The sequence below is a fragment of the Pristiophorus japonicus genome, unplaced genomic scaffold (genome assembly GCF_044704955.1).
Source record: "Pristiophorus japonicus isolate sPriJap1 unplaced genomic scaffold, sPriJap1.hap1 HAP1_SCAFFOLD_440, whole genome shotgun sequence".
Lineage (NCBI taxonomy): Eukaryota > Metazoa > Chordata > Chondrichthyes > Pristiophoridae > Pristiophorus > Pristiophorus japonicus.
In genome coordinates, this window is record NW_027254312.1 from 5964 (window position 1) to 18199 (window position 12236).

At 53.2% G+C, this 12236-nt stretch overlaps 1 protein-coding gene across 1 annotated transcript in view; it reads right to left on the reverse strand.

The window, feature by feature from the left end:
• Positions 1 to 255: 255 nt before the first annotated feature.
• The window catches only part of LOC139251753 (C-type lectin domain family 12 member B-like), a 131438-nt gene continuing 119457 nt past the window's right edge, over positions 256 to 12236 (reverse strand). The window contains exon 7 of the mRNA XM_070873294.1: positions 256 to 436. Within this exon, the coding sequence (XP_070729395.1) occupies positions 256 to 436 (181 nt within the window). The remainder of the gene's footprint in view (positions 437 to 12236) is intronic.

Here is a 12236-nt window from a genome sequence, read left to right on the forward strand (position 1 = left end):
CAATGGCTATTTCCCATGTCAACACGTCACAGTGTCATTCTGGCCTCCCACCAGCAGGAGCGCTGCAGAAATTATGAAGCAGGCGGGAGGGTGTAACAGCAGCCTTACAATGGAGAGGGAACGGGTGTAATTTTTGTTGAGGTGGCCTTTCAACTGCAAAGCAGGTTTGTGTCAGTCGGAGAGAGACAGTGGACGGGAGCTGGGTTTGGTATTCGAAATCTCCCCCGGTCTCTCACTCCACGTCGCGCATTCTTCTCAAGAGCAAAGTGTGTCGACTGCAGGAACTTCAACCACACAAGCTGGTGCACATTTCTCACAGATAAAGTAACGTGATCCGGAACAACTCACGTCGCTCCATTCGTTGTAATAGGTACGAGTTATCGCACAATTTTTATCCGCTGATTGAGGAACCCTGTAACTGGGCCAATTTGTAAACCTTTCAAATGGAGAAGAATCATAGAATCACTCAATGGTTACAGCACTGAAGGACGGCATTTGGCTCATTGAGCCTGTACCGACACTCAACCAATCCCACGGCCCCCCCACATAGCCCTGTATCAATCCCCAAACTAATCCCAATGCCCCGCGCTCTCCCCTTAGCCCTGTATCAATCCCAAACTAATCCCACAGCCCCGCTCTCTCCCCATAGCCCTGTATCAATCCCAAACTAATCCCACTGCCCCGCTCACTCCCCATAGTCCTGTATCAATCCCCAAACTAATCCCACTGCCCCGCTCTCCCCCCATAGCCCTGTATCAATCCCCAAACTAATCCCATTGCCCCGCTCTCTCCCCATAGCCCTGTATCAATCCCCAAACTAATCCCATTGCCCCGCTCTCTCCCCATAGCCCTGTATCAATCCCCAAACTAATCCCACAGCCCCGCTCTCTCCCCATAGCCGTGTATCAATCCCCAAACTAATCCCACTGCCCAGCTCTCTCCCCATAGCCCTGTATCAATCCCCAAACTAATCCCACTGCCCTGCTCTCTCCCCATATCCCTGTATCAATCCCAAAACGAATCCCACTGCCCCGCTCTCTCCCCATAGTCCTGTATCAATCCCAAACTAATCCCACTGCTCCGCTCTCTACCCATAGCCCTGTATCAATCCCCAAACTAATCCCACTACCCGGCTCTCTCCCCATAGCCCTGTATCAATCCCCAAACTAATCCCACAGCCCCGCTCTCTCCCCATAGCCGTGTATCAATCCCCAAACTAAGCCCACTGCCCTGCTCTCTCCCCATATCCCTGTATCAATCCCAAAACGAATCCCACTGCCCCGCTCTCTCCCCATAGTCCTGTATCAATCCCAAACTAATCCCACTGCTCCGCTCTCTACCCATAGCCCTGTATCAATCCCCAAACTAATCCCACTACCCGGCTCTCTCCCCATAGCCCTGTATCAATCCCCAAACTAATCCCACAGCCCCGCTCTCTCCCCATAGTCCTGAACCAATCACCAAACTAATCCCACTGCCCCGCTCTCTCCCCATAGTCCTGTATCAATCCCCAAACTAATCCCACTGCCCCGCTCTCTCCTCATAGTCCTGTATCAATCCCAAACTAATCCCACTGCCCCGCTCTCTCCCCATAGTCCTGTATCAAACCCAAACTAATCCCACTGCCCCGCTCTCTCCCCATCGCCCTGTTTCAATCTCCAAACTAATCCCACTGCCCCGGTCACTACCCATAGTCCTGTATCAATCCCAAACTAATCCCACTGCCCCGCTCTCTCCCCATAGCCCTGTATCAATCTCCAAACTAATCCCACTGCCTCGCTCTCTCCCCATAGCCCTGTTTCAATCTCCAAACTAATCCCACTGCCCCGGTCACTACCCGTAGTCCTGTATCAATCCCAAACTAATCCCACTGCCCCGCTCTCTCCCCATAGTCCTGTATCAATCCCCAAACTAATCCCACTGCCCCGCTCTCTCCCCACAGCCCTGTATCAATCCCCAAACTAATCCCACTGCCCCGCTCTCTCCCCATAGCCCTGTATCAATCCCCAAAGTAATCCCACTGCCCCACTCTCTCCCGATAGTCCTGTATCAATCCTAAACTAATCCCACTGCCCCGCTCTCTCCCCATAGCCCTGTATCAATCCCAAAACTAATCCCACTGCCCTGCTCTCTCCCCATAGCCCTGTATCAATCCCCAAACTAATCCCACTGCCCCGCTCTCTCCCCATAGTCCTGGATCAATCCCAAACTAATCCCAATGCCCCGCTCTCTCCCCATAGCCCTGTTTCAATCTCCAAACTAATCCCACTGCCCCGCTCTCTCCCCATAGTCCTGTATCAATCCCCAAACTAATCCCACTGCCCCGCTCTCTCCCCATAGCCCTGTATCAATCCGCAAACTAATCCCACTGCCCCACTCTCTCCCCATAGTCCTGTATCAATCCTAAACTAATCCCACTGCCCCGCTCTCTCCCCATAGCCCTGTATCAATCCCAAAACTAATCCCACTGCCCTGCTCTCTCCCCATAGCCCTGTATCAATCCCCAAACTAATCCCACTGCCCCGCTCTCTCCCCATAGTCCTGGATCAATCCCAAACTAATCCCAATGCCCCGCTCTCTCCCCATAGCCCTGTTTCAATCTCCAAACTAATCCCACTGCCCCGCTCTCTCCCCAGAGCCCTGTTTCAATCTCCAAACTAATCCCACTGCCCCGCTCTCTCCCCATAGTCCTGTATCAATCCCCAAACTAATCCCACTGCCCCGCTCTCTCCACATAGCCCTGTTTCAATCTCCAAACTAATCCCACTGCCCCGCGCACTCTCCACAGCCCTGTATCAATCCCCAAGCTAATCCCAATGCCCCGCTCTCTCCCCATAGTCCTGTATCAATCTCCAAACTAATCCCACTGCCCCGCTCTCTCCCCATAGCCCTGTATCAATCCCAAACTAATCCCACTGCCTCGCTCTCTCCCCATAGTCCTGTATCAATCCCAAAACTAATCACACTGCCCCGCTCTCTCCCCATAGTCCTGTATCAATCCCCAAACTAATCCCACTGCCTCGCTCTCTCCCCATAGCCCTGTATCAATCCCAAACTAATCCCACTGCCCCGCTACCTCCCCTCAGACCTGTATCAATCCCAAACTAATCCCACAGCCCCGCTCTCTCCCCATAGCCCTGTTTCAATCTCCAAACTAATCCCACAGCCCTGCTCTCTCCCCATAGCCCTGTATCAATCTCCAAACTAATCCCACAGCCCTGCTCTCTCCCCATAGCCCTGTATCAATCCCAAACTAATCCCACAGCCCCGCTCTCTCCCCATAGCCCTGTATCAATCTCCAAACTAATCCCACAGCCCCGCTCTCTCCCCATAGTCCTGTATCAATCTCCAAACTAATCCCACAGCCCTGCTCTCTCCCCATAGCCCTGTATCAATCCCAAACTAATCCCACTGCCCCGCTCTCGCCCCATAGCCCTGTATCAATCCCAAACTAATCCCACTGCCCCGCGCTCTCCCCTTAGCCCTGTATCAATCCCAAACTAATCCCACAGCCCCGCTCTCTCCCCACAGTCCTGTTTCAATCTCCAAACTAAGCCCACTGCCCGGCTCTCTCCCCATAGCCCTGTATCAATCCCAAACTAATCCCACTGCCCCGCACTCTCCCCTTAGCCCTGGATCAATCCCAAACTAATCCCACTGCCCCGCTCTCTCCCCATAGCCCTGTATCAATCCCAAACTAATCCCAAAGCCCTGCTCTCTCCCCATAGCCCTGTATCAATCCCCAAACTAATCCCACGGCCCCGCTCTCTCCCCATAGCCCTGTATCAATCCCCAAACTAATCCCACTGCCCCGCACTCTCCCCATAGTCCTGTATCAATCCTAAACTAATCCCACTGCCCCGCTCTCTCCCCATAGTCCTCTATCAATCCTAAACTAATCCCACTGCCCCGCTCTCTCCCCATAGCCCTGTATCAATCCCCAAACTAATCCCACTGCCCTGCTCTCTCCCCATATCCCTGTATCAATCCCAAAACGAATCCCACTGCCGCGCTCTCTCCCCATAGTCCTGTATCAATCCCAAACTAATCCCACTGCTCCGCTCTCTACCCATAGCCCTGTATCAATCCCCAAACTAATCCCACTACCCGGCTCTCTCCCCATAGCCCTGTATCAATCCCCAAACTAATCCCACAGCCCCGCTCTCTCCCCATAGTCCTGAACCAATCTCCAAACTAATCCCACTGCCCCGCTCTCTCACCATAGCCCTGTATCAATCCCAAACTAATCCCACTGCCCCACTCTCTCCCCATAGTCCTGTATCAATCCTAAACTAATCCCACTGCCCCGCTCTCTCCCCATAGTCCTGTATCAATCCCAAACTAATCCCACTGCCCCGCTCTCTCCCCATAGTCCTGTTTCAATCCCAAACTAATCCCACTGCCCCGCTCTCTCCCCATAGACCTGTATCAATCCCCAAACTAATCCCACTGCCCCGCAATCTCTATATCACCCGGTATCAATCTCCAAACTAATCCCACTGCCCCGCTCTCTCCCCGTCGTCCTGTATTAATCCCCAAACTAATCCCACTGCCCCGCTCTCTCCCCATAGCCCTGTATCTATCCCCAAACTAATCCCACTGCCCCACTCTCACCCCATAGCCCTGTATCAATCCCCAAACTAATCCCACTGCCCCGCTCTCTCCCCATAGTCCTGTATCAATCTCCAAACTAATCCCACTGCCCCGCTCTCTCCCCATAGTCCTGTATCAATCTCCAAACTAATCCCACTGCCCCGCTCTCTCCCCATAGTCCTGTATCAATCTCCAAACTAATCCCACTGCCCCACTCTCACCCCATAGCCCTGTATCAATCCCCAAACTAATCCCACTGCCCCGCTCTCTCCCCATAGTCCTGTATCAATCTCCAAACTAATCCCACTGCCCCGCTCTCTCCCCATAGTCCTGTATCAATCTCCAAACTAATCCCACTGCCCCGGTCTCTCCCCATAGTCCTGTATCAATCCCCAAACTAATCCCACTGCCCCGCTCTCTCCCCATCGTCCTGTATCAATCCCCAAACTAATCCCACTGCCCTGCTCTCTCCCCATAACCCTGTATCAATCCCCAAACTAATCCCACTGTCCCGCTCTCTCCCCATAGTCCTGTATCAATCTCCAAACTAATCCCACTGCCCCGCTCTCTCCCCATAGTCCTGTATCAAGCCCAAACTAATCCCACTGCCCCGCTCTCTCCCCATCGTCCTGTATCAATCCCCAAACTAATCCCACTGCCCTGCTCTCTACCCATAACCCTGTATCAATCCCCAAACTAATCCCACTGCCCCGCTCTCTCCCCATAGCGCTGTATGTATCCCAAACTAATCTCACTGCCCCGCTCTCTCCCCCGGCCCGCTATCAATCCCAAACTAATCCCACTGCCTCGCTCTCTCCCCATAGTCTTGTATCAATCCCAAAACTAATCCCACTGCCCCGCTCTCTCCCCATAGTCCTGTATCAATCCCAAACTAATCCCACTGCCTCGCTCTCTCCCCATAGTCCTGTATCAATCCCAAACTAATCCCACTGCCTTGCTCTCGCCCCATAGCCCTGTATCAATCTCCAAACTAATCCCACTGCCCCGCTCTCTCCCCATAGTCCTGTATCAATCCCAAACTAATCCCACTGCCCCGCTCTCTCCACATAGCCCTGTATCAATCGCCAAAATAATCCCACTGCCCCGCTCTCTCCCCATAGCCCTGTTTCAATCTCCAAACTAATCCCACTGCCCCGCTCCCTCCCCTCAGACCTGTATCAATCCCAAACTAATCCCACAGCCCCGCTCTCTCCCCATAGCCCTGTTTCAATCTCCAAACTAATCCCACAGCCCCGCTCTCTCCCCATAGTCCTTTATCAATCCCAAACTAATCCCACTGCCCCGCACTCTCCCCTTAGCTCTGTATCAATCCCAAACTAATCCCACTGCCCCGCTCTCTCCCCATAGTCCTGTATCAATCCCAAACAAATCCCACTGCCCCGCTCTTTCCCCATAGCCCTGTATCAATCCCCAAACTAATCCCACAGCCCCGCTCTCTCCCCATAGCCCTGTATCAATCCCCAAACTAATCCCACTGCCCCGCACTCTCCCCATAGTCCTGTATCAATCCTAAACTAATCCCACTGCCGCGCTCTCTCCCCATAGCCCTGTATCAATCCCCAAACTAATCCCACTGCCCTGCTCTCTCCCCATATCCCTGTATCAATCCCAAAACGAATCCCAATGCCCCGCTCTCTCCCCATAGTCCTGTATCAATCCCCAAACTAATCCCACAGCCCCGCTCTCTCCCCATAGTCCTGAACCAATCCCCAAACTAATCCCACAGCCCCGCTCTCTCCCCATAGTCCTGTATCAATCCCCAAACTAATCCCACAGCCCCGCTCTCTCCCCATAGTCCTGAACCAATCCCCAAACTAATCCCACTGCTCCGCTCTCTACCCATAGCCCTGTATCAATCCCCAAACTAATCCCACTACCCGGCTCTCTCCCCATAGTCCTGTATCAATCCCCAAACTAATCCCACAGCCCCGCTCTCTCCCCATAGTCCTGAACCAATCCCCAAACTAATCCCACAGCCCCGCTCTCTCCCCATAGTCCTGTATCAATCCCCAAACTAATCCCACAGCCCCGCTCTCTCCCCATAGTCCTGAACCAATCCCCAAACTAATCCCACTGCTCCGCTCTCTACCCATAGCCCTGTATCAATCCCCAAACTAATCCCACTACCCGGCTCTCTCCCCATAGCCCTGTATCAATCCCCAAACTAATCCCACAGCCCCGCTCTCTCCCCATAGTCCTGAACCAATCCCCAAACTAATCCCACTGCCCCGCTCTCTCACCATAGCCCTGTATCAATCCGAAACTAATCCCACTGCCCCGCTCTCTCACCATAGTCCTGTATCAATCTCCAAACTAATTCCACTGCCCCGCTCTCTCCCCATAGTCCTGTATCAATCTCCAAACTAATCCCACTGCCCCGCTCTCTCCCCATAGCCCTGTATCAATCCCCAAACTAATCCCACTGCCCCGCTCTCTCCCCATAGTCCTGTATCAATCTCCAAACTAATCCCACTGCCCCGCACTCTCCCCATAGTCCTGTTTCAATCTCCAAACTAATCCCACTGCCCCGCTCTCGCCCCATAGCCCTGTATCAATCCCAAACTAATCCCACTGCCCCGCACTCTCCCCTTAGCCCTGTATCAATCCCAAACTAATCCCACTGCCCCGCTCTCTCCCCATAGCCCTGTATCAATCCTAAACTAATCCCACTGCCCCGCTCTCTCCCCATAGCCCTGTATCAATCCCCAAACTAATCCCACTGCCCTGCTCTCTCCCCATATCCCTGTATCAATCACAAAACGAATCCCACTGCCCCGCTCGCTCCCCATAGTCCTGTATCAATCCCAAACTAATCCCACTGCTCCGCTCTCTACCCATAGCCCTGTATCAATCCCCAAACTAATCCCACGACCCGGCTCTCTCCCCATAGCCCTGTATCAATCCCCAAACTAATCCCACTGCCCCGCTCTCTCCCCATAGCACTGTATCAATCCCCAAACTAATCCCACTGCCCCGCTCTCTCCCCATAGCCCTGTATCAATCCCCAAACTAACCCCACTACCCCGCTCTCTCCCCATAGCCCTGTATCAATCCCCAAACTAATCCCACTGCCCCGCACTCTCCCCATAGTCCTGTATCAATCCTAAACTAATCCCACTGCCGCGCTCTCTCCCCACAGCCCTGTATCAATCCCCAAACTAATCCCACTGCCCTGCTCTCTCCCCATATCCCTGTATCAATCCCAAAACGAATCCCACTGCCCCGCTCTCTCCCCATAGTCCTGTATCAATCCCCAAACTAATCCCACAGCCCCGCTCTCTCCCCATAGTCCTGAACCAATCCCCAAACTAATCCCACAGCCCCGCTCTCTCCCCATAGTCCTGTATCAATCCCCAAACTAATCCCACAGCCCCGCTCTCTCCCCATAGTCCTGAACCAATCCCCAAACTAATCCCACTGCTCCGCTCTCTACCCATAGCCCTGTATCAATCCCCAAACTAATTCCACTACCCGGCTCTCTCCCCATAGCCCTGTATCAATCCCCAAACTAATCCCACAGCCCCGCTCTCTCCCCATAGTCCTGAACCAATCCCCAAACTAATCCCACAGCCCCGCTCTCTCCCCATAGTCCTGAACCAATCCCCAAACTAATCCCACTGCCCCGCTCTCTCACCATAGCCCTGTATCAATCCGAAACTAATCCCACTGCCCCGCTCCCTCACCATAGTCCTGTATCAATCTCCAAACTAATTCCACTGCCCCGCTCTCTCCCCATAGTCCTGTATCAATCTCCAAACTAATCCCACTGCCCCGCTCTCTCCCCATAGCCCTGTATCAATCCCCAAACTAATCCCACTGCCCCGCTCTCTCCCCATAGTCCTGTATCAATCTCCAAACTAATCCCACTGCCCCGCACTCTCCCCATAGTCCTGTTTCAATCTCCAAACTAATCCCACTGCCCCGCTCTCGCCCCATAGCCCTGTATCAATCCCAAACTAATCCCACTGCCCCGCACTCTCCCCTTAGCCCTGTATCAATCCCAAACTAATCCCACTGCCCCGCTCTCTCCCCATAGCCCTGTATCAATCCTAAACTAATCCCACTGCCCCGCTCTCTCCCCATAGACCTGTATCAATCCCCAAACTAATCCCACTGCCCTGCTCTCTCCCCATATCCCTGTATCAATGCCAAAACGAATCCCACTGCCCCGCTCTCTCCCCATAGTCCTGTATCAATCCCAAACTAATCCCACTGCTCCGCTCTCTACCCATAGCCCTGTATCAATCCCCAAACTAATCCCACTACCCGGCTCTCTCCCCATCGCCCTGTATCAATCCCCAAACTAATCCCACTGCCCCGCTCTCTCCCCATAGCACTGTATCAATCCCCAAACTAATCCCACTGCCCCGCTCTCTCCCCATAGCCCTGTATCATTCCCCAAACTAACCCCACTACCCCGCTCTCTCCCCATAGCCCTGTATCAATCCCCAAACTAATCCCACAGCACCGCTCTCTCCCCATAGTCCTGTATCAATCCCCAAACTAATCTCACTGCCCCGCTCTCTCACCATAGCCCTGTATCAATCCCAAACTAATCCCACTGCCCCGCTCTCTCACCATAGTCCTGTATCAATCTCCAAACTAATCCCACTGCCCTGCTCTCTCCCCATAGCACTGTATCAATCCCCAAACTAATCCCACTGCCCCGCTCTCTCCCCATAGCCCTGTATCAATCCCCAAAATAACCCCACTACCCCGCTCTCTCCCCATAGCCCTGTATCAATCCCCAAACTAATCCTACAGCCCCGCTCTCTCGCCATAGTCCTGTATTAATCCCCAAACTAATCCCACTGCCCCGCTCTCTCACCATAGCCCTGTATCAATCCCAAACTAATCCCACTGCCCCGCTCTCTCACCATAGTCCTGTATCAATCTCCAAACTAATCCCACTGCCCCGCTCTCTCCCCATAGTCCTGTATCAATCTCCAAACTAATCCCACTGCCCCGCTCTCTCCCCATAGTCCTGTATCAATCCCCAAACTAATCCCACTGCCCCGCTCTCTCCCGATAGTCCTGTATCAATCACCAAACTAATCCCACTGCCCCGCTCTCTCCCCATAGTCCTGTATCAATCTCCAAACTAATCCCACTGCCCCGCTCTCTCTATATCACCCGGTATCAATCCCAAACTAATCCCACTGCCCCGCTCTCTCCCCATAGCCCTGTATCAATCCCCAAACTAATCCCACTGCCCCGCTCTCTCCCCATAGTCCTTTATCAATCCCCAAACTAATCCCACTGCCCCGCTCTCTCCCCATAGTTCTGTATCAATCCCCAAACTAATCCCACTGCCCCGCTCTCTCCCCATCGTCCTGTATCAATCCCCAAACTAATCCCACTGTCCCGCTCTCTCCCCATAGTACTGTATCAATCCCCAAACTAATCCCACTGCACCGCTCTCTCCCCATATTCCTGTATTAATCCCCAAACTAATCCCACTGCCCCGCTCTCTCCCCATAGCCCTGTATCAATCCCCAAAATAACCCCACGACCCCGCTCTCTCCCCATAGCCCTGTATCAATCCCCAAACTAATCCCACTGCCCCGCTCTCTCCCCATAGTCCTGTATCAATCCCCAAACTAATCCTACTGCCCCGCTCTCTCCCCATAGTCCTGTATCAATCCCCAAATTAATCCCACTGCCCCGCTCTCTCCCCATAGTCCTGTATCAATCCCCAAACTAATCCCACTGCCCCGCTCTCTCCCCATAGTCCTGTATCAATCCCCAAACTAATCCCACTGCCCCGCTCTCTCCCCATAGTCCTGTATCAATCCCCAAACTAATCCCACTGCCCCGCTCTCTCACCATAGCCCTGTATCAATCCCAAACTAATCCCACTGCCCCGCTCTCTCCCCATAGTCCTGTATCAAACCCAAACTAATCCCACTGCCTCGCTCTCTCCCCATAGTCCTGTTTCAATCTCCAAACTAATCCCACTGCCTCGCTCTCTCCCCATAGCCCTGTTTCAATCTCCAAACTAATCCCACTGCCCCGCTCTCCCCATAGTCCTGTATCAATCCCAAACTAATCCCACTGCCCCGCTCTCTCCCCATAGAACTGTTTCAATCTCCAAACTAATCCCACAACCCCGCTCTCTCCCCATAGTCCTGTATCAATCCCCAAACTAATCCCACTACCCCGCTCTCTCCCCATAGTCCTGTATCAATCCCCAAACTAATCCCACTACCCCGCTCTCTCCCCATAGTCCTGTATCAATCCCCAAACTAATCCCACTACCCCGCTCTCTCCCCATAGTCCTGTATCAATCCCCAAACTAATCCCACTACCCCGCTCTCTCCCCATAGTCCTGTATCAATCCCCAAACTAATCCCACAACCCCGCTCTCTCCCCATAGTCCTGTATCAATCCCCAAACTAATCCCACTACCCCGCTCTCTCCCCATAGTCCTGTATCAATCCCAAACTAATCACACTGCCCCGCTCTCTCCCCATAGTGATGTATCAATCTCCAAACTAATCCCACTGCCCCGCTCTCTCCCCATAGTCCTGTATCAATCCCCAAACTAATCCCACTGCCCCGCTCTCTCCCCATAGTCCTGTATCAATCCCCAAACTAATTCCACTGCCCCGCTCTCTCCCCATAGTCCTGTATCAATCCCCAAACTAATCCCACTGCCCCGCTCTCTCCCCATAGTCCTGTATCAATTCCCAAACTAATCCCACTGCCCCGCTCTCTCCCCATAGTCCTGTATCAATCCCCAAACTAATTCCACTGCCCTGCTCTCTCCCCATAGCCCTGTATCAATCCCCAAACTAATCCCACAGCCCCACTCTCTCCCCACAGCCCTGTATCAATCCCAAACTAATCCCACTGCCCCGCTCTCTCCCCATAACCCTGTATCAATCCCCAAACTAATCCCACGGCCCCGCTCTCTCCCCACAGCCCTGTATCAATCCCCAAACTAATCCTACTGCCCCGCTCTCTCCCCATAGTCCTGTATCAATCCCCAAATTAATCCCACTGCCCCGCTCTCTCCCCATAGTCCTGTATCAATCCCCAAACTAATCCCACTGCCCCGCTCTCTCCCCATAGTCCTGTATCAATCCCCAAACTAATCCCACTGCCCCGCTCTCTCCCCATAGTCCTGTATCAATCCCCAAACTAATCCCACTGCCCCGCTCTCTCACCATAGCCCTGTATCAATCCCAAACTAATCCCACTGCCCCGCTCTCTCCCCATAGTCCTGTATCAAACCCAAACTAATCCCACTGCCTCGCTCTCTCCCCATAGCCCTGTTTCAATCTCCAAACTAATCCCACTGCCTCGCTCTCTCCCCATAGCCCTGTTTCAATCTCCAAACTAATCCCACTGCCCCGCTCTCCCCATAGTCCTGTATCAATCCCAAACTAATCCCACTGCCCCGCTCTCTCCCCATAGAACTGTTTCAATCTCCAAACTAATCCCACAACCCCGCTCTCTCCCCATAGTCCTGTATCAATCCCCAAACTAATCCCACTACCCCGCTCTCTCCCCATAGCCCTGTATCAATCCCAAACTAATCGCACTGCCCCGCTCTCTCCCCATAGTGATGTATCAATCTCCAAACTAATCCCACTGCCCCGCTCTCTCCCCATAGTCCT